The 22,592-nt window shown below is 36.0% G+C and overlaps 1 protein-coding gene across 1 annotated transcript in view; it reads right to left on the bottom strand.

The window, feature by feature from the left end:
• The window catches only part of KCNH8 (potassium voltage-gated channel subfamily H member 8), a 176,421-nt gene that overhangs the window by 108,661 nt on the left and 45,168 nt on the right, over nucleotides 1-22,592 (bottom strand). The window contains exon 2 of the mRNA XM_030943733.1: nucleotides 11,386-11,619. Within this exon, the coding sequence (XP_030799593.1) occupies nucleotides 11,386-11,619 (234 nt within the window). The remainder of the gene's footprint in view (nucleotides 1-11,385; nucleotides 11,620-22,592) is intronic.

The raw sequence follows: 22,592 nt of genomic DNA, 5'->3' as shown, positions 1-22,592 counted from the left end.
TATAAGCACATCACAGGGAAGGAGAAAAGAAACCAAATGAAGCATAATCTTATCACAAGGCAATTTGGCTATAGTCCACCTTTTATATATCCAAAAATAGAGAGTGCTTTATGGTCACTCTCTCAACCACCCTTTCTACCTTTCCTTGTTTTGACAGCTAGAAGTCTGTCCTCAGACTGAAATCAAAACAAGGGTCAACATACCACAGCATTTAAAAGGGAGATTTTATACAAAACTGTGTCATTAGAATGCCAGTAGCCTTCAAAACCAGGCACTCTTTTCACTAGAAAATAAAGCCTGCTGGAACCATGGGACAGACTGAGACCATTAGCTCGGTTGATGAGCTGTGTGCACTCACCGTATGATAAAGGTTATCTGTAGTCAACACCCCAGACAGAGACCATTGAAATACTCAGAACAGAAATATCTTTGGTGGATATTTGGGTATTGCAGAGGTTTCATAATAAAGATATGATGTGGGATGATGGTCTGCAAAGTTTACGTAATTCTTTAACAAAATAAATAAACTCTACACCCATCTTGTTAAAATTTTACTTCATACTTTTTAAGCAATACAAATATCTAAGAAATACTTGGAATGAGTGCAACTCATGCCAAGCTATGGATTCCTTTTGCCCTTGACAGACTGGGAGTAGTTTTGTCCAGTAGTTTTGTCCAGAAAAGCTTAAGGCTTCCTTTTACTTTTTGACTGGTGTAGTTATATTCACTTCCAGACCCTCAATTTCTCAGGACTTTTCTTGCCACACTGCTCTCCAGAGGGACACTGAGGCACTTTATGCTGTCCCTTCCATCATCAAGGGTCAGAAATAGGAAACACAGAAATTTCTGTGATCTATTTTCACTTCTCTGTGGCACAAGGAAGAGGGATCAAGCTCTTTTGAGAAGCTCTGAATCGGCACATAACACATCAAATTAACCAAATGCAATGGTTCCTAGACTGAGAGCCCAAGTGTCTGAAGATAAAAAGAAAGTTTAAATGGTTTGCATACTAGATATAAAAGTCTTGTGGCACAAAATAGCTTTTCAAGGAATAATTATATATATGCATAAGAGGGCAGAATTAGCCTTCACAAACCATCATAAATCCAGAATATTTCTTTTTGTTTAAGTAGGTGACTTAGTAAACTAAATGTTCTTGTAGGGAGATGCAAATCAAGCCTTAAAGAAAACTAATAACATACATCACCCTATTTTAGGGATTTATGAAGAAGATAAAAATATTTTCATGTAGATAGCTGTAATAACTTGTCAACAAGATTGATGCTCAATCCTCAGCATTACAATCCTCAGTGTCTCATTTGCGGTTACTAATTATTAGCAAAATAAACCTGCATCATAACATCAGAGATATCTGAGCCTGATCATTTCCACTTTTCCACCACAGAAAGTGCGCACTTCAAGACTGGCAGACTGGGATACCAAAAACTTTGTCTGAGGAAACCAAACTCTCTATTTCATCATCTTACCCAAAAATTCCCAGCCTCACTGATAACACGTCACTTTGAAAGTTAAGTGTTTTTGACAATATGTCAACATTTTGTTGAGGAGAGCAAAGTGAAAAGAAAACAATGCTTAAAAAAATGGCAACTGGACTGAACAGGAAAGGAAATGAGCTGCAAGAAAACTATAGCTATACATTCAAGTACTTTCTCTTTTGTAAATATCATAACTTTGACTATGATCAATTAATACCACTAATGAAAAGTTCTGCTGCTTTAAGCAAATTATCACCTCATTCTTCTCCATTGTCCCTGGGAAAATAAAATTTATAAGTTAACAAAATCTAAAATTTTTTTCTTGAATTCTGCTACTGAAGGTGCCAGTTTATCCGCTACACCTAGTGACTTTCTTTGGTCAGAAAAAATTACAAAATTAAGAACTCATGTGGGCTATGATGAAACTGACTTACATGGGAACAGATGGTTGTGTTAGATTTTCATACAAGTGGCAAAGAAGACTCAAGAACTTGTTTCCCCTACTTCTGTGTGACCACCAGATCTCATTTGTATCCTGAAAGTCTCCTTACAAGTTTTAACAATCAATGTAAATATATTCCAAAATGGATTTGTAATCCATTAATGCATCCAAAATGGATCTTTTCCAAAATTTATTTACATCTCAAAGTGGAATACAGTTGTGTCCCAAGAATTTGATAGATGAAAGATGATAGTAAGATACTGTAATAACAAAGCAAAAATTGTATTTCAGTATGAATAAGTAGGGAATCAATAATCCTATGGAGTTGATTTAAAACTTGTTAAAAATAGCTCCCCAATCCTCTATATACCCCATGGAGTACCATGTGCAATTATTCTAATCTATTACATCTCATCAGAGATACACAAACCCATACTTCCATGTCTTCCCAGCCTTTTCTGTGCCCAGCTTCAACCTGTGCTCTGTCCCTTCTGCTGCCAGGTAATCCAGTGCCTCATATGTCATATGTCTTATACTGCCCAGCACGTCCAACTTTCTCTGCCATCTCTGTCATGATGGAGAGATGAAAAGAGGGAAAAGATGCCCTAAGAGAAGACCCTTTTCAACACAGCCATCTCCTATCCTTGCCTCTCCTGCAAACTTCCAGTGTTAAGCAGAGAGAAACTTAATTCACAACCCCAAAGTTTCTGTTTGTCACTTTTTGGACACAGACTGTCAGTGTTATGGCAGCTCCTAGTTTGAGTGCACGTCTTTTCCAGCCTTAGTGGAACAGTCTCTGCATGCAACAGCTAGTACAGTCTGCAGTGAATGCTTTATACAAACTGATTTATGAGCTCCAGCACATCTACATTTCAGCTTTGTTTACTCAGCTTTCTGGTCTTTCCTTGTATAGCTCCACTACCTTCCCTAATTAATAAAACCATTTCAAAATCCTCTAGTTACCCAGAGTTTCCTTGAACAAAAGCAGAGAACTAAGCAATGCCTTTTAATGCCTCGTGAGATAATTATCCTTAAGTGTACCGCTTTCTTTTTGTCTGCCCTAATTTCCTTTTCCTATCTCCATCCAGAGTAGAAAAGAAAATGACATTTAGGGAGATAAGTACTTCCCTGATGTAATACATTTACTGGGCTGCAGTTATGACAATTAGCAAAACACACGGGATTATCTAAAAGCTAAGTCAGTGAGATGCATTCTGTTTAAATGCAAAGAGCTTCAGGGCAGACTCATAAACATTATCAGTTTGCAACTTACTTTCCCTCCCTCTCCAATGATAATTACTTTGTCATAGTTATATTAGTACAGGGCATTCAGCATTTGTCAACTAACTCCTGGGAAAATACTAATCGAGACAATATACTTACATAAACAAATATACAACATCTATGGCTAAAATGAAAAATAACCCAACCAAACAAAAGCAGCAGAAACCAAAACAAAATAGAGTTTCTTCAATATCTTTATAAAAATTGCTTCAAAAATAGTCAGGCTCAATCCTTCTTCATCAGTTTAGTCTTTACTTAATTGCTTTCACTGAAGCAATTTCCAAATAAGCCAAATTTTCTTTCCATTGAATACTGTATTTTTGAAATCTATTATTAAAACTGTGTTTATAACCTATGATCCTTATTCCTTTTTGACTTTCAGGGTCAACAGGTAGATATAAAGACAGCAGTAAATATGATTTCTCAGCCTACTGAGGGATGCACTCCTGAAAAGAAGGCAAGAAAAATTTTTTAAAACAAGATGATCATATACATTATGTATGTCTGGATATATATTTGCATATATATTCATATATATATATATTCATATATATATATATATGAATAAAATGTATTTATTATTCAGAAATTTCACCTTATATTTTCACATCTGAAGGAGTTAAAGCACACACTTACCTAAACATAAACATGTTTTCAAATTACATTATTTTGCTTTTAAGGTCCTTATTCTATTTTCTGAAAAGAGAGACTTCAAAGATAATGTGAAATTTACCACAATCAAAAACCCCAGCAATCTCTAAACAGACCACTACACCTATGAAAAAAAAAAATCACATTTTCAGTTTCAAAAAACAAGTGATAATTATATAAACTAAAATATCTGCAAAATACTTTTGGGATTCTCACTTTGGTGTCTTTAGCAGTGGCAGCCCTAGAAACAGAAGTCTGGAATCTGCAGAACGGGAGAGCTCCCAGCACTGGAAGAGGTGCTGGCTGTAGCCTCATTCTTATTCATAAAGTTTTCTAACAGCATGACATGGAGAAAAAGGGGATTCCACTGGTTACTGTTCCACTTACAGTGAAAGGCAACATTTTAGAAACTGATCAAGTCATTTTACACTGCTTTTCCCACAGGGTTTGGTCAGAAAATATTTTGCTTTATAATCCTTGTCTATAATCCTTGTTTTATCTGTTCATATTATTCAGAAGTTTTCAGAAAATTTAGAGATTTTTTGTTGAGGCTGTACTTGAACCTGAAGAACTTGAACCTGTACTTCACATGCAGTCCTTGGGCACCTTTCTGGAAGGAGGGGGCTAAAGCTGGGGCCTGAGATGGAGCTGAGTCATGGATCTGAACTGATAATTCCATCCTGTCAGGTCTGAGGGTTTTGTACAGAAGGGTTTTGAAACACACGCTGAGCAATTATGTAACATGGTAGAGAGGATTAATCTTCCCAGTTCACCACTTCAATCCATGTGAGCACATGGTGTAAACAGTCTCTGAGCCTGTCCAATGAAATTATAACAACCCGACCAGTTGGAAAGCAGCAGGTTTTAACTTTCTAGTTATTTAACTGCTCTATGAAATCAAACTGCTTTTGCAATTCCCTACCCAAAGCAGTGGGAGAGTTCAGTAGACAGTGCTACCATGAGCCTCCTATCACCTTCCAAAAACTATGGAGCTAAAGCAAGAATCCATCACAGTGGTCAGCACAGGGCATGGCAAATTGTCTGCATCATAATCCGGAACGTGGATTTAGGGATCAGGGACGAAATAAGGAAATTCCAGCCAAAGAGAGGCATATGGTCATTGGGAGAAATGACACTGAACTTTCTTTATCCAAAGAGCAGCCTAACTCATGGTGAAGCACAGGCACCCAAGTCAGCTTTTAGCCAAAGCTTGATTTAAATCTCACAAAAAAAAAAAAAAAAAAAAAAGGCAGCAGACTCAGTGTGGCCATGCAATTGTGAGAAAAAATTCGAAGAGAAAGGTGACTAGTCTGATGTCTTATGAACGTCCTACTCCAAAATTAAAACCAGTATCTCTTACTAAAAATGGATGTATAAAAAGTAGCACAATGAAATGTCTTTTAAAATCTAAAAAAAAAAAAACCAAACCAACCAGCAGTACCAACAGACATTCATGCCAGGTGCAGCTGGAAGCCCAGGGTGCCTGTGCGGAATCACTAATTGCATCTGTTAGCAGTGAAGGGCATCAAGTTGTAGCAATATAACAAGGAACAGGAAAATTTCACACAGATTTATTTACATATCAATGTGGTTCTAGAAGAACAAGCCTTTTCTCAGTGAATTATGCTTTTAATACATCATGTTGCTGCTGAAAGAAGCTATTAGCTAATATCACTGTGAATGCATCAGAACGAAGTATCAGCACTGTCAGTGAGCTGCAGTCTTGTTGATGTCTCATTAAATTCCAGAAAAAGACCTCAGATGGTTTAGATCACATTGTACACAGGGGATTTTGCTGTCTTTTTTTTTGTTTCTTTTGCATTGTAACTGAAATTCATCCCCTTGCTTTGTCTTCTTTCAGGCTTTTGCTGACCACTTCACCCAGGCCTCTGTAAAGTTTCAGCCAGGGCATTACAGAGGAGCACAAGCCTGCTCTGTCTTCCTCTTCTGCTGCAGAAGCTGGGACTGTCTCTAAAACAACAAAACCTTTCAGAGGTACACATTACCTTTCATCAGAAGCCATGGGTCAAGCAAATGAAGGGTTTGGAGAGAAAAGGAGACAAAAGTTCCTTATTTTGTGAAACAGAGGAAATTAAGGACATGTCTTCTGTCTATACTTTATACTGCTTTTTAAAGAGGAAGACTTCCCAAAAATCAGTAAAATTTTCTAATGATAAATCAGCTATATGAAAGGGAGAAATGAAAAAGAACAAGAAAACAGAAAAAGAAAAAAAAAAGAAAAAAGAAGAGAGAAAGGAGAAAATGAAAGAAAACAATAAAATATTCTTTTATAAAGTTACAAATTATTTTTTATGGCTCAGGTAATTGCAATTAGATATTACCTTCAGATTAATCTTTCAGTGTTGCTTGTTTTTTTATTTCCCTCCTCCTGTATTTTATACCACAATTTAGCAAATGTGAGCAAGCCAACCACAAAAGCGTTTTAGCATTCTTATTTTTAGATGAGGTTTTCAAGGCAGAGAAGCAGTGGAGCAGCAGTGAGGCCACATTGCTACAAACTGCTCTGTCAAGCAACTTGTCAAGGGGCTTTTTCTACATTAGTAAGTAGAAAATTGTCACTGAAAATAGTAGAAAGTAGTCACAAGAAAATTTGGGTCTCAGTACAGAATTTTTTTTACAGTCAGAAAATTCTAATAAATGCCTCTTTTCTTAATGCTGGGCTTAACTTCCAAAAGACATGGTGCATTTCAGGAGTTTGTTAAAGAAGGCAGATACTTCCTGTAGAGAAGCTTGAGGAAAATCCAATTTTCTTTCAATTCAAAAGAAATTAATTTCTCTTCAATTTCTTCATAATTCTTCTACAATTATAAATAACATTGAACACTTTGTCTAAAAAAAACACCTTTTCTTTTTTCTTAACATAAGGAATGCATTAAATATAAATGATGTTGTGTAGCCTTTGCTGTTCTCTAGCCAAGTTATTCAACCACAAACATGGCAGAGTCAATGGATGATGTCTCAGGGCCTGAGCCTTATTTCATTTACCTGTGGCTGTCATTGCTGACTTCAAACAGCCTTTTGCCTGATTAATCCAGGAGCTCAGTAAGAGGGTCTGACTTTCACCCTTGCTCTACTCATACTCTGCCCATCTGAAATACCTTAATCCCAACCTTCCAGATATGGATACAACCTTACCAAAACAGATATTCTCATGCAGTGATGAGAAGAGCTAAAATATGTTGACTTAATCTCTCTGACATGTAATAAATGAAGAAATAAGTACAGAAATTGAATACATCATATCCTCCTGACCTTACAATTTACTTACTAAGCCTTTAGGGACCAAGAACATGCCTAAGACAAAACTCAGAAAGTCTTTAAATCAGTGTACACATAGAAGCTGACAAAATGTCCCTTGAGTCCTGGTTAACTGTCGCAGACAAAGCAAACTCTGCTTGCACCAAAGTCCTGAGGCACCTTGTGAAGACAGTCCCAGCAACATCCCCTTGCTCCAGTCCTCTTACAGTGGGGATTTTTTACTATGCACAAAGGCTGCAAACAGCCCTTTTTCTGGGGTGCACAGATACGATGGGCACCACAGTGCAGTCTCTCAAACGTCCATAAATCACAAGTGGCCACTGCTGTTTACCTTGTGTTTCACACAACTTAGACGTACACAGAAAGAGGCCAATTTCCTTTCAATGAAGGAAGGCTGTGGAATTATTGCATGTTTTAAAAGGTTGTATGTAAGCACAGACCTCTTTTCAAACACTACAAACCTAATTTTGAGACAAAGGAAATAAATCTGATGGGGTCATAGGGGACCCAAGCTGTCACCTTCTCAGCAACTGAAGATGGAGATCTTAGACTGGACTAAGCCACTGATTATAGGGCTTATTGTAGCATTATCTCAGGCTGTAGTAGAAAAGCAAAAAAAATCCACATAGCTGCTTAATTGTTCTTCAGTTTGAGGGAATATGAAGGCCTCATTTAACTACCTGTACTTACTATTGACAAATTTCAGAAGAGGTCTGACAAGGGTTTATTGAAATGTAATTCCACAGCATAGTGTCCATCTGCTTTTAGATTGTTCTAAACAAGAGATCCAGGAGGGAACATTTTTCCCACAACTCCCTTGAATTCCAAAAGGTTAATTTGCATTTATATTATCATAATTGACAACTTAATTTGTTGCAGATGTTTTAAAGAAAATGTAGAAATAGTAACAGAAAAAAAAAGTTTAAAAATCAGCTCCTAAGCAATATAATCTTAAAACTTTCTGAAGAAGGCAACAATCATAAAATTCCTTGTCTTTTAATAGTCTTCTTTTCTGATTGTCTTCAAGAAACTAATATAGCTCTGTCAAAGAAAAAGCAAGAAACTTTCTGAGGAACCAAAATAAATACTGAAACTATGATGAAAAGTATATTTTGAGTTGCATTTTCAAAAGACATCTCTCTCTGAAGCTGCTGTATCTGCTGCCATGGTTCTAATATTGCTCTGTTGCTAGCATGGCAGAAAATGTTCAGGATGAGGAGTTACAACCAGTTTATCCTATTCTAAGAATTCATTAAAATTCCCAAATGAGAACACACATAAAAAAATTTCTTATCCACTTCTTGTGGTCTCAGAAGGATTGGTCAGAGCACAACTACTTAATATAATTTTTCTTTTGAAATTCAAACCCAAATGACCAAGACAATGAAATACTGTGGTTCATCCAAAACAGACAACCCACTTTGCTCAGATTCCTGCCCAACCCCTTACACACCACTCTTGCTGCAGTATCAGCTCAGAGTACTCTGGAGTTTCCATGAAATTGCATGTGGATTGCTGGGGTTGCTTTAGTTATAGCAATCATTCCTTTAATTAAGAATTACTGAGCAGAGGTGTTATGTGAATTCTTTAATGATGGTTAAATAACTGTGAAACGTCCATATTCAAGCTTAATAAATTCGGATCAAAGCTGCTTGTTTAGAATGAACAGTCTAATTTAATGATAAAAACTGAATCAGCTTTGAAATAAGTTTAAATCAAATTTAAAATATTGAAAAATGTGACAATTAAGGAATAGATGAATGTTCAGTTTTGTAACCTTGAATGTCTGCCCCGAAAAACAGGACACATATGATCTACACTTTAGACCAATCAGAAGAACCAACCAAGAGTAAATAATTGTATTCATACATCCATATCCCTCATTGTACTTTTTTATCATAATGTTCTACTAACTATTAAGATTTCAAGCAGAATTCTGTGAGCTCAGAATTACCCCTGAGGTCTGGGAGTGCTTGTTTGGTCTTGTAGTTCTGCCAACAAAGCAAAGCTGTGCTAAATAGCAGACTAAAGGCAGATGGGGATTCCCCTCTGCCACCCTAAAGCCCAAACAGGACATTGAATGTGGCCCTGTGATAACTAGGCATTGCTAGCTACTTGTCTCCCAGTGACCTATGCTCCTGGCATTATATCAGCCCAAAAATCAATGATTTTCCATATTGGATATACTGGAAAGTATCCATACAATAATTTCAGGGATATTATTCCCAAAGTTCTCAGGTCTTACAATATTTTTAAAACCTTTTTCTGGACAAAAAACAAAGTTGAATAAGCTTAACAGCTTCAGAAGTTCAATTTTTCCTCTGAGAAAAACCCCAAACCCAACCCAAAAGCAAAAACATTTAGCTAAAATGGCTGATTTGCCAAATTTGGAGCCTGCGCTTTGCAGCTCAGTTGAAAAACCAAGATTATTTTTTAAGATAAATTTAGCTTTTGTACAAGAAACTCTCATGTTATTTTAATACCTATTAATTTCTGTTACCCGGTGGTACAGAAGCACATGGAAATGAAAAATATAATGGGCAGTCGGGGAAATTTATTCTTATTCAGAAAATGTACTGGGGAAGCTTCCAGTCAAATTATGCAGAGGGATGCATGTAGGATGCATAGTGGGAATTCTTTTAGCCTCAACAATTTCTCTTTATCTATTTATCTGTGATTCAGCTACTTCTCTGATAATTGACCTGCAATCTCTTTCTGCCTGTGTTAATCATAGCTATTACAAATTTGAAGCACCCCTTCAAAATGTAAAGGAATCACAATTTATCATTCAGGACAAAGACAATGAAATTAATGTCTTAGCTTTACTTCTTTAATTTAAATACCTTGAAATATCTTCTTATCATGCTCAGTTATCACTATAGAATACTAGAAAAAAGCAGCTCTTATCCTTCCAGGTTAAAACACTTTTTCCCCTGTATTCCAACATGTTTTACAACTTTGAACTACTTTATTTGCATAACCTTCCTGAAACTATTTCAGGAAACTGTATGAGTCTCTTCTATACGCTAAAAAACAAAACCAAACACACTCATGCATTCCCAAGCCTCCTCAAAAAGTCAAGACTAGAAAGCATTTAGCAGAATCTTCCAAATTAACTTCAAACTTTCATGCTATGAGGAGCAGCAATCAGGAACACAAGTCAACTAAGGAACATTCTTCCTTTTTTTCGTTAGTGAAACTGAAGTTGCCTTCTCCTAACATGCCAAATCACTTTGTTGTCATGCAGTAATCACTTTTAGAAAATAAGTTTTTAAAGCATATAATAGCAGTAATATTATTTGAAAGGAAAATATTTCATTTATAAAGACAGAAGAAGAGAAAACCTATGAGGAAAATGTGGTCTAGACATATGCCTATAAACTCTAGCCATAAAATAAAAGAGAAAGTGATACTTGACACCCATGGATCCACTGAGTCCATGGATCACTCTGCTTCTGTTATCATGGTTGAAATCCTGTCATTATCTCAAACTTAGTGTCACCTGTTTGAGGATCACATGAATGTGGCAATAGAAATATATGGAATAAGTGCACTGATATAAACCAAAGGAGCTGGGAAGTGTACATCGTGGCCTGCTGTCTTCTGCGCCTCATACAACTTGACTATGAAATTTTCCTTATAAATGCCTTGCCATAAGAGTCAGAACTGCTGGTGCAAATTGAAATTTCCAATAATCTATGGGGTTGCTTAATGCCTGGAAATTTTCTTTATGTGTCAATAATACTTGAATATAAATTTTTCACTATTTGAAAGTTGGTATTATTTTGTTCATGTGTAATAGCTGTTGAGAAGAAATCACATGGCTCATTCAGGCATCTGAACATTTTACTGATGGCATTGAAAAATTTACATAGCTTATTTTGTGGTGAATATGAATACTTTCATTCCAACTCCAACAATAAGAGGTAAAAACTTCAGCATAAGAAGAAGAAATAGCAGAAAAAAGAGTGTAATAGTGATTGCAAAAAAGTCTCACCATGTAGTTTAGAACCCTGAATTTAATCTCTGCAGCTTTGTAACACATTTATATAAAATCAATAACACCAATATAAACACGGTCTCAATTGTACCTTACTGTCATTATTCAAATCTATTCTCATAGGTTCAATGATAGACAACTAAATTATTACTTAGAAATGAACATTATATATTATATGCATTTATGCTAAGTTTCTTTCTTTATGACTAACAGAACAGGAAAGAAAGACTTACCATTCTTCTTATAGAACATGATTTCTCCTTTAAATTCTATCTTTTCCTCCAACGATTTCTCAATTTGAAGAATCATCTGCTCATTTGTTTCAGCACCAAGTAAGAATTTACAGCTGCAGCTCTTCTGCATGACTTCAGTCCGTGCAAATCCAGCAAGCTCACAGAAGCCATCAGAGCAGTAAACAATGGGGAATCCCTTAGCCACCTGAGCATTTGCAAGGATAAAGTTACTATCTGCAGAAGAACACAAAAGTAAAATATGAATTAAAGTCTAAATTCTGCACCACTTGACACAGTACTTTCTATAAGATCATAAGAAGGCACAACTGGACAGATATTGTAAAGCAAAGTCCAAACTGTCTGCAAACAAGGATATAACTTCTGGTTTCAGACTAGTATTCTGAAATTAAGTCAAAAATCTAGTCCACAGATCATATACAATAGCTCTTCATGGCTTTGTACAGTTTGCCTCATTGTCTCCTCAAGGAATACTTTATGATAGTTGCCTCCGAGATAGATGCCAACACACTGAAACAACCACTTGACCAAAGACTGGCGACAAATATCAAAATTTTGGAGAAATTTCAAATGTTATGCTGTCACTCAGACTACTCTGCAGTCTGAACAGACACGGCTACATCATAAAGCCTAAAAATATCCATGGTCTCAATAAGATAATGTTGACTTATGTCAGCAAACTAATTTATTCTGTATAATTTTGCAAGGGAATTATTAAAAACACATTGAGTGAACACACCAGGCTATGTGGAATTAGGGACATCTTAACTACAAGGAATCATTTGTCCTTTATGGGAGGTGGGGTAGATTTTGGAGTCTTTGTTTGGTTTGTTTGCTTTGCTTTTTTGTTCATTTGTTTGTTTTTTGTTTTCTTTGTTTTTGAGAAAAAATATTTCATTCAAAATCAGTCACCTGTCTTTTAGAGCCCCACCATACTTCTCCCATATGAAACAGGTGCATCAAAGATTCACCATTCTGTTATACTTAATGCTCTTTATATTTTTTCAGTGTATTTAAGCTGCAGCTGTTGTGTTTGATACATTCAAGAGTAGAATATTGACATGGACATCAATCAACCAGATGTGGTGTCCTAATTTGATTTCAAATCTTTGGTAAATCTAACAGTTGAACCTCTTGGCAGCCTGAAAGCTCTCTCCCATCCCTCTCTGAAATGTTTTTGAAGGCTTTGCACCTCAGAACTTCATCTTCAAGCCACGTCAACAACTCTGACCCTTTACCATGTTTTTCAGTTATCAGGGAGACCCTTTCCAGATAACATATAAACTTCTCATACAGGTTTTTTGCCTGTGTGTCCTTATCGTGAAGTAAAAAAAACAAAAAGTTTTATGGGCAGAATCTGTCTACATTTCCCATTGAGTGAGGAAAGACTATTTTTCACCCATTCCTTGTTAAGGAATGTTTACCTTACAGCTTCTGGCAGGAGCTTAGGAGCAGTCTAGTCCCAAGACAGACACCTCGCATTTTTCAGACTTATGTGCAAGTGAATTCATGTGTATGTATTAAGGGGAAATACTATTAACTAATCCATAATCCCTTGATAAATATTCATAAATTTAAAAAAGAAAGAAATTAATTATTTTAATGGAAAACTCAGGTTGATATACCTAATCCCCATACAGGTATGTATTATTTATGATCAGGAAGGGAGGAACAGAATCCATACACTAAAATAGAGGAAAAATAAGTCTGTTTTTCAATCTGAACTGCCACAAGAGTTCTACATTTGTGAAATCCCAAAACCCAGCTATGTTACTCTTTAATTACCCAAGGGATAAAACACTATGTCTTATACTGCTTTCAGTATTGTAAAGACAATGGAGGTTTATTAAATGACCAATTTTCTCTCAAGACTTTCCTTCAGTTACCCACATTTTGTACAGATTTAATTAAATGCTTTCAATAAATGATTGTTATGTTAAAAGAGTCTTTTCCCATTTACCAAATAATGTGCTTTTAAAATCCATTCTGGTTCAGTGCAGTTCTTGACTTAGCCTGTCATTTTTATTTGCCTAACTGGGGAAAAAGTATCATTACCATTCATGCACTAACATGCTGCTGCCCCTGTCAACACAAAACCAAATCCCCACACTGCCAAAAGAATTAAAATCATATGCTTGCAGTGCATAATGAAAGTGTGACAGTGCAAGACCAGCAGATCATTCATACCAAATATATTTATAGCTGGCAAATTAATTTACTGCTCTGATTCTTGTAGTTTATAATACAATTATGTGATGCAAAGACTGCTGTGGGGTTTTGTTTTTATTTTTAATTCTAATTGTTGAGAGTCGTATGAAGCAGAATCTGGAACACCAAAAGAACACAAAAGGTGGAGAGGATGTGCAGTAGTGAATGAATGTCATTATGAACAGGAATACACTGGAGCTTAGCAAGGATACCATGGCTTTATGAAAAATATAAGGTGGCCAAACTCTATTGTCAGTTACACCAAAATGAACCTGGAATAATTGTGGTTGCTTTAACATTCATGGAATAAACCATTTTACTTATAAATGCCAATCCAGTACCAGCTAGAATAACAATGTTTCTCTTAATATCAGCAGGGTTGTAAGCCTAATTTTACTGACCTTTTTGGAGTACAACAGCAAAGCATCAGGAAAATGCAATCAGAATTATAGTTACTGCTCTTCTTGAGCTTGAATTAAAAAAAAAAAGAGATGCACCTATAATCCCAAACTAAAGGACATATCTAAATAATTTGTTGAAAAAATTCTTGTCATACCAAAAAGGACCAAGGAATATTACACCCAGTAATTACATGTATCATCCAATTCTTCTGCAACATTTATAAAGTGATTAATATTTACCTATTGCCTAAAGAAAATTTTAAAAAATCCATACCTTAAAATATTCTGGTTAAAACTTTGTTTAGTTCTGTAATTTATTTTTATAGGTTCAAATCTTTAATATCACTTGCTATTACTTGTGTATGTAAAACATTATAAAATATTTCAAAAAACAAGTATTGAGGGTGAAATTTGTATCATTCAGTCTTTGTTGCAACACAAATAACAGATCCAGCATTTAATTTCATCATCTTCAATGATAACTAGCTGGATTTTAAATCTAGAGTAAGATAAATGAAATATTCTTCAGAATAATTTATTAGAAACTTATGGACTGGAAGACAACATATTTTCTTATTTTTGAACTTGCAGCAGGAAAGTTGCAATGAGTGATACTAACGTGTTGGTTTGTATATTTTGGTATATGTTTGTGTGTAGATTGCAAAGCTTCCATAATAATATAGAAGTTGTTGAATTCCATATTATGCCTGCAGCACATTGGCTTGAATATTAAGTTATTTTATTGATCAGGTTGGTTGATCAGCAGACAATATTAGATTACTGGTGGATGTTTCCTTTTACTTTCATTATTAGATAAGAAAATACATCCAAGCAAAATACTTGATCTGTTGAGAAAGATGTAACCCTGAGCCTTTGGAGCAACAGAGTAGAGCTGCTGAAAATCTGTGTAAGAAAGAACAGATTTGGAGTATTGAGGAATAAATCTGGTGCAGTAGCTCAGTTTGCCAACTGCTCACTGAGATGCAGATGGAGCTTCAAGTCGGAACCAGAGATAAGAGACCATGAGCTGCCAAGCCTTTGACTAGCAAAGGGTGAAAGATGGGTGGATGTACTCTGGGAGACGCAGCAGGAGCAGAGGACTCAGGAGAAAGAGAGACTTGTGTGAGGAGAGACTGTGAAGGTACAAAATCCTTGGGTTTCCTTTGCTGAGGGTCCTCCTTGAAGGCATCAGCTGAGGCAATTTCTGTGTTGCTGCACCAAGAACAAACAGCTTTAAGGAAAGAGTCATCTGAGCTCTGCTCTGGGAGAGCTGGGGTGGATCTGGGAGGGAAACCTGATCTGACTGTGAGTGTGGGGTGGGAAGAGAGTCAAGCAGGCACCTGTCAGGTCACTGGAGCCACCCACAGGGAAGGGGACTCGGTTCCAGCAGTGAAAATCTCTGAGCTGGGAGTGAGACCGCCAGAGAGTCCAGAGAATGGGGAGACTGGATGCTTTTTTAACCACTTAACCCTAGGTTTCAGCCCAGAAATTAAGTGGTGTCTCTGCAAAATAAATTTTTCAAAATTCAAATTGGATATTTGTATATTGGCTTTGGATAAAAATTCTTCATTGCTTGTTTGAGCCTCCTAGAGCTGTGTGAAGGATGATTTAAAAGTGCTTCTGCTAAGATGAGAAGAAGCCTAAACACAAAATATCCAACATTCATGAGGTTTTCCTTTAGCAGCAAGTCAGCAGAAATGGAGGAATGTGAGAGAGGTCCTTGGCTTGCCAGCGCAATTTAAAAGCAGATTTCTTTCAGCTGTGATTCTTTTACTTTAAGCTCATTTTCCATGAAGATCAAGTTACTTGTTACCGACTTTTTCACATGAAAGTTTGAAGGAAGATTATTAGGAGCTTGCATGCCTGCCTTCATTTCAGAAGTAGAACATACAGGAGAGGATAGGACATTGATCAATGGAAGACTCATGTGGTTTTCAGAAATCTCTGCCAGAAACACAGCATAAAGCCAGAGACAATCAAATAAGACGAGCCAGAACCATGACAACAGTACCTTCAATCACAGGCGTAGACAATGTTGCCCTGTTTCAATGATGTGAGACCCAAAACTCATAACTGAAGCAACAGAAATTTAGATCTCATGCTATCTTATATAGAGAATCTTATTCAGCAAACATCCCATGATAGAGTTTTAGAATAGAGATAATTAAAGAAAAAGGCTTTATGCAATACTCTTCCCCCTAATTAATGCTTACAACTTATCTGGCTGTTTGTAATGACACTGTGTTACATTTATACTCTGCACTCCCTTCATGAATCCTACTGTCACATCCAGCAAAAAATGACAAAAGTATTTTTGCTTTAATACTGTGGCTATGTCTGCTGTAAATCTCATCATTGTGCTTCCCCAGTTCTTTTCACAGTTTTCAACCAAAGTCCAGAAATTTTCATGAGGAGAACACGACTTCTTTTGCAACTGACAAAATCCAACAAGCATTCTGATTTTAAAAGTTAAATTATTTAAGAATTAAAGAGGAAGAAAAAATGCTACAACAGAAAAAATCTTTAGCAATCGAAGAAGCTGCATTAAATAAGCAAGTGACGTACATAGTTACTCTACATATTGTAGAGCAGTCCACAATTCTTCTAGATGAAAGGATGTACTACATTTAAATTTGATTCCACAGTTTGTACAAAGGCAACTTAACAAGGGAAATCTCATTCCAGGTTCATGCAAATTACCATGACGGAGAACACAACCACATTAACAGTTAAGATTACTGATTAATTGAATGATTAAAACAGTGCATGAAAACATTTAGCTTTATGTCAGCACATTTAGATGCAAGTGAGTTTAATTAGAGCTCAAAATCATTTGCCAGCTAGTGTCCTTTGAATCTGATTGAGACCAAGATGATTTTTATAATTCATACACTTCCAGACATTAAAATTCCTTTTGAAACATCTCAGTACAGTTGACTGGGTCACTAATGTGAGGTGAAGATTGATCTATATCTAAATTAAAAAAACCCAAACTGATTATAATGATATTTTCTCCCACTCTTCTCTAGAAATGAATTCATATTCCAATGAATTTATAGTAGTACAGTGAGAGGAAAAACTATTGCATTATAAAGTACAAGTATGGACTTATGAACAAATACCTACTACTGTAACTCACTATAACCTTTATAATTGATTTAATTGGTCTACTCATTTCATTACAAGAATTCATAAAATTGGGTAACAGCTACAAATTTAGAGTTATGAATCAGTATTTGAAGTACCCAGAGCTATGGACTCAGCTAAAAGGGTGAGTTTCCATAGGTCTCACTTGACCTGATCTGACAGGAATAACTTACACTAAGTGGAAAAGTTCTGAATTCAGCAGCTAAGAAATAAACTTTTCACTTTATATTTAAAAAATAATATTTAGTCTGACAGTGAAAATTCTTTACTGTATACCATATTTATAGCTACAAGAGTTAATGTGCCATGCAGTTCAGCATGGAGATATCTAAGCAAAATTTGGGCATCTGGTTGCTCAATGATTTCCCTGTCTTACTGATAAACACAAGATCTTAAGCCACTTAGGAGACTCAGTGTTTAACGATGTCCAACCCAACTTTCTTTGTCATTAGTGCATCAGGTCAATACTGGAATAATGACTGCAGCTTTCTGCATGACCAGTAAAATTACCTACTCCTGTAAGAAAGCAGACCAAAAATCCAGACTGTATCAGAGAGAAACAAAGTGAGAAACAAAAGCAGTAGTGAACCTCGTGGTGAAGAGGGCTTCTGGCATCTTAGCAAGGAAAAAAATAATTTGTTCCTCCATTAGAAATCTTTGTGCATGTTCCTATTGCTTTTCCAATCTCAATATCATTTGAATCTACCTAAACTCTAAAATACAAGACTGAGAAGGACTTGACTGAAATAGTAGTACTGCTGTGGCTGCTCATTTGTCATCACAGAGCACCTTTCAAATAAACAAGCAGTGCAATTGTAAAGGGTAGACTATAGTAAAGGAAAAAAACTTTCAGTAGAGATAACTTTCAAATTCTTCAAAATTAGGTTCCATTAGCAGAAACAAATATCTACATCTTTTCCTCAGAAGGAAATATTAATTAGTCTAAAATAAATCTTTGCTTTTGGTTTTATATTTACCTGGAATTACAAACTTACATATGTCAGCTGAATCAAGGCTGCAACAAAATATTTCTTTTCCCACTCTTTTTGGATATTAACAAAATTTTATTTTTCAGCAAAAATCTATTACACTATATCTGATGAACTTTACTTGTGTTATTGATTGTGCAGTGACTGCCAGTACACAGTGCAGATGTACAAAAAAAAACTATATTGCAGCTGTCAAATATCTACATGCCAGTTTCATAGGCATTGAAATGTTGCAAGTAAAACAGCACATGGCACTGGGGAAAAAACCAGAAAAATGAAGACATTACCAATCAAGAGACACTGCAACTCATGAGTCACCAGCATGTTGTGACAATGTTCAGTGTCAACCAGAAGTTACTCACTGGACGCTTGTTTTCCTGAAAGAACTGAACCCTATATCCCTCATGAGGGAGTTCAGCTGCTGTACAGTGCATTCTGTGAGTGCCCACTGCACAGCAGGATGCACAGGTTCACATTTCCAAGGGAATATTGTTTTGTAATTTCTCCAATAAAATACATGGAAATTTTAAGTTCATCCACTAGGCAGAAGAACCATTTGTTTAGCTGAGCTATATTCGATTTGCTGTTTGTTTTGTTTCCCCAGCTGTTCCATTGATTTAAGATTCACCTGGAATTTAGAAATGGAATTGCTATAAATCAAATTAACACATAAGGTTATCATAAGCTCAAATCATATAGCCCAATGATTTAAGAGCCTGGGACCATGACTTGCTTTCAAGTGTTCAGCTGAGAAAAAGATTTGCAGAAAACACTCTTCCTGAACAGAAATATTTTCAAAGACAAGGGCCACATCATCAGCAAATATTTATTAATGTGACCCTGTCCATACTTTCCTTTGTCGCTTGTCTGAAGTAGAAATTAAATGAGGAGTTGAAAACTGTTTTGTTTGCAGCTGTATTAAGCACTATGCCACCTACTCACAGTTGGTGCTCGGTTTACAGAGGTACTAAATTTTCACCATTTCATAATATTTTTGTGGGTTTAGTATCCTACATTTGCTTTTACTACACACATGCCTGATGAATCTATTTAAAATGCTATTGCAGTGGATAACCATTTGAATATTTGCACTCAATATATGCACTGCTACTGAGAGTGCAATATATGAGCAGCCATATGTTACAGATTCTGCTAAAACAGCTAGTGGAAGAATACAAGAAAAAAAAATTATCAGGTATTATTCTTGCACAACTGAGAGGAAGAGCATAAGGTAGACATTTTGAAGCCAGTTTGAAATGGCTTTGAAAGATCATGTTCCTGGCTCTTTGAAATCTAATGCTCCTTTCTTCTTATGAGACTGTGTTAATTATGGAGTGGTATCTCAGGGGCTATATTCCATCCATACTGGAAACAAGAAAGTTAATTTCTTTATAATGTGATGATATGAGGTTCAAGGACTATTTACCTGTCATTGGGAAAGTTTCATCCTATCACTTGAAGTGGATATGGTCTGGAAGACTCAGAGAATCTGGAACTTTTTGCAGTAAAGGACCACATATATGAACACACATTAAAATTGCCAGGGTTTTGAAATTAGTTTTAAGATTTCATGGAAATTTTTTTCCCCTTTAAAGTGACTGTGTTAAAAAAGGTGTGGCTTCTATAAATCCTATGTAAAAGAATGTTATCAGTAAGGACATAAAGCAAATCTTTTCAACAGAGAAATATAAAAAGATATTAGTGCAAAGGGAGTGGAAAATCTTTATGCTCCTTCCACTTGCTTCTACCATGCATGGCCAGAAGGTGTTTACTGTCCACATGCTGAGCAAAGGGAGCTTTCAGCCACCATTCCCAAGAATGAAGGAGGAGAAATTCCACTTGCAGCCCTGGAACTGACCATGGAAGAAATAGACCAAGCTGTCCCCTGAGCAGAGACTCCAGTGAGTCATGAATCATAACCACACTAATTCTCCTCTGGTGACAGTGGGCCATTTTATACCAAGTTTCCTCACCTGAATGAAATTATGTATCCTCAGAATAAAACCAGATCCGCATCTAGGTCTTAAATTGAAGGCAGAAGGGACAGTGGTCATCCTTCCTCAGCATCATCTGCCTAATGCAGCACTTGGGCCCCACAGAGGGTGATGCAGGATCCTCCATTTTGCATATGATTTTCATTTTCACAGGCAGGATACACAAATGACAATGTCAAAACCACAGATACCACATGCTGCTATTATATTCTCTGAATAAGAAACTTTTTTCTATTTTATACAAGTGCTGCACTAACCTGACGTTGTTACTCAAAGAGGCTCAAAGCTGATTTTCATGTATACTAGCCCTTACACATAAATTCTGGGCTTTTCACTGTCATTTTTATAATCCCCTATGACTCCCATGACAATTTCATGACAGCTAGTGGTGAGTTTTACTTATTGATTTTCCCTTATAAATATTGTATTTCAATATTAAGGTGTCAGAAATTTAAGAGTAACTGTTTTGAACCTTTGTAGTTTATATGCTCATCTCTCAATCCCTGAAATTAAAGGATAATCTTGAGTTAATTTTAATGGGGAGAAAAAGCAGACTCCCTTGTGCCTATTCCAGTGAAATGAGTTCTCTGCAAACAGCAAGGATTTCTGCACACAGTTTTCTTAGAGTAGGAACACTAATCTGAAATAATGCCTTGGAAAAGAAAGCCTATTCCAAGAATGCTCTTCTGAAAAATTGACACAAATCATATTAAAAATGGTTAATAAAATAATGAACAGTGTCCAGGAAATGCCATTTCCAGAGGGGAGAGTTGTATACTGCACTATCTGCCATAATAAAAAAATTACACAGTATATCCCAAACTCACCCTTTCTGAATAAAAATATACTAAGAATTTCAATATGGGGATCACTGACATTGTCTTGAGCAAGATCTGTAAAAAAAACAATATTTTGAGGTTGGAAAATGATGAGAGGGAGGTTACAGATGAGAATGTAATTAAGTTATCATATTCAAAGGAAAAATAACCATCATGTAGTGGATTTCTCAACTAAGAATGATCTCATAAAAAATCCAGAGGAAAAAGGCTAAAAATGTGTGGAAGGATGAGTTTTGTTGTAGAATAAAAAAAGTGGAATAACCTTAATGGAAAAGCCAATGTGGGAAGTAGACATGGGCTATTATTTCTTATAATAAAGTTTCTATGGATCTCCTGAAGGACTGGCATAGTTTATCTCAGGAGTACCTGAGCTTGGACCTCCTGATTTATGCCAGGTATACAAATAATTATGGTAGAAGCTGCTTGGAAAACCAGATGTGAACACTGCCATAAGATGGTCTTTGGAGAAAAATCCAAATTTTGGCTGAAGAAATGAATATGATCTGAAGATACAAAACATCGGGTACTTTGCAATAAAGGAGTCCATATATAAATACACAGTGGAATTGTCAGGGTTTTGATTACCTTTGAAGGAGAAAAAAACAACTTTGGACTAAGTATTGTCTCAATGAAAGAAATCAGGTACAGGAGGAGGTTGCTATAAAAAAACTCCACTGAACTGAACCCCTAAGGACTTAAACAGTGCAGATAAGAGAAGAAATACACCAAAATAATGACAGGACTGAAGATACCCAAATCTAGACCTTTTTGCGTCTGCTTGCTTTGTTCTATTTCAAGACCTTTTTTACAAGAAATAAAGAGACTAGGTATCACAGAACCAGCTTTGGCATTTCTAAAGCAAAAGTTTCATTCTGCCATGGAAAAAACCAATACCCCTTCCCACCTCTTTTCCCCAAAGCGCTGCCTAAACATAAAAAACCCTAAGCCTTACTTCAGAAAGAGACTCTCAGGAGAACAATAGGGCAGTGCTCAATAATTAATGCAAGTCCCAAACCTCCAAAATCCCAAGAAAATGTTACCTATTAACTGTACTGCAGTGAATCAGTATCATTAGGGAGCCAGGTAATGTTTCTGAGAATTCTATCAGTCAAAGCATACAAATTCCACTAGAGTTTTTAATTAAATTCTTCTAACTGGTCCAAAATATTTTAAAGTAAAAAAAAGAAAAACAACCCAGTTGCTGGTGCTATACCTGCTAGACAAAAGCAACACAACTTTTTTGTTCCACAGGAAGAAGGTATAAGAATGCTGCTGTCTAATTTCAGTGCTGTTATGGGAGGTAGTTAGAAGTCTTGCTTAGTTTTTCTGGAACCCAGTCTCAAGAAAGTGATGAAAAGTGTCTTTACAAATGGCAGCAGGTGCTTCTATCTGGTTGCAAAATTTTCATGCTATAATCTTCAGAATAATCTTTTCCATTCTGAGAGTTTGGAAGTAATTTGTAGAAAGCCAGATATTTATATCTTTATCTCATCAAGTAAAAGTGGCACTGAGCAAACAGAGAAAAATACTAAAAATACAGAAATAATGTTCCATAAATTACACTTACTGAAAACACCAAAAATAAAAGAAAGTTATAAATTACAACATGGT

The sequence above is a fragment of the Camarhynchus parvulus genome, chromosome 2 (assembly GCF_901933205.1).
Source record: "Camarhynchus parvulus chromosome 2, STF_HiC, whole genome shotgun sequence".
Taxonomy (NCBI): domain Eukaryota; kingdom Metazoa; phylum Chordata; class Aves; order Passeriformes; family Thraupidae; genus Camarhynchus; species Camarhynchus parvulus.
This window is presented reverse-complemented; position numbering and strand designations above follow the sequence as displayed.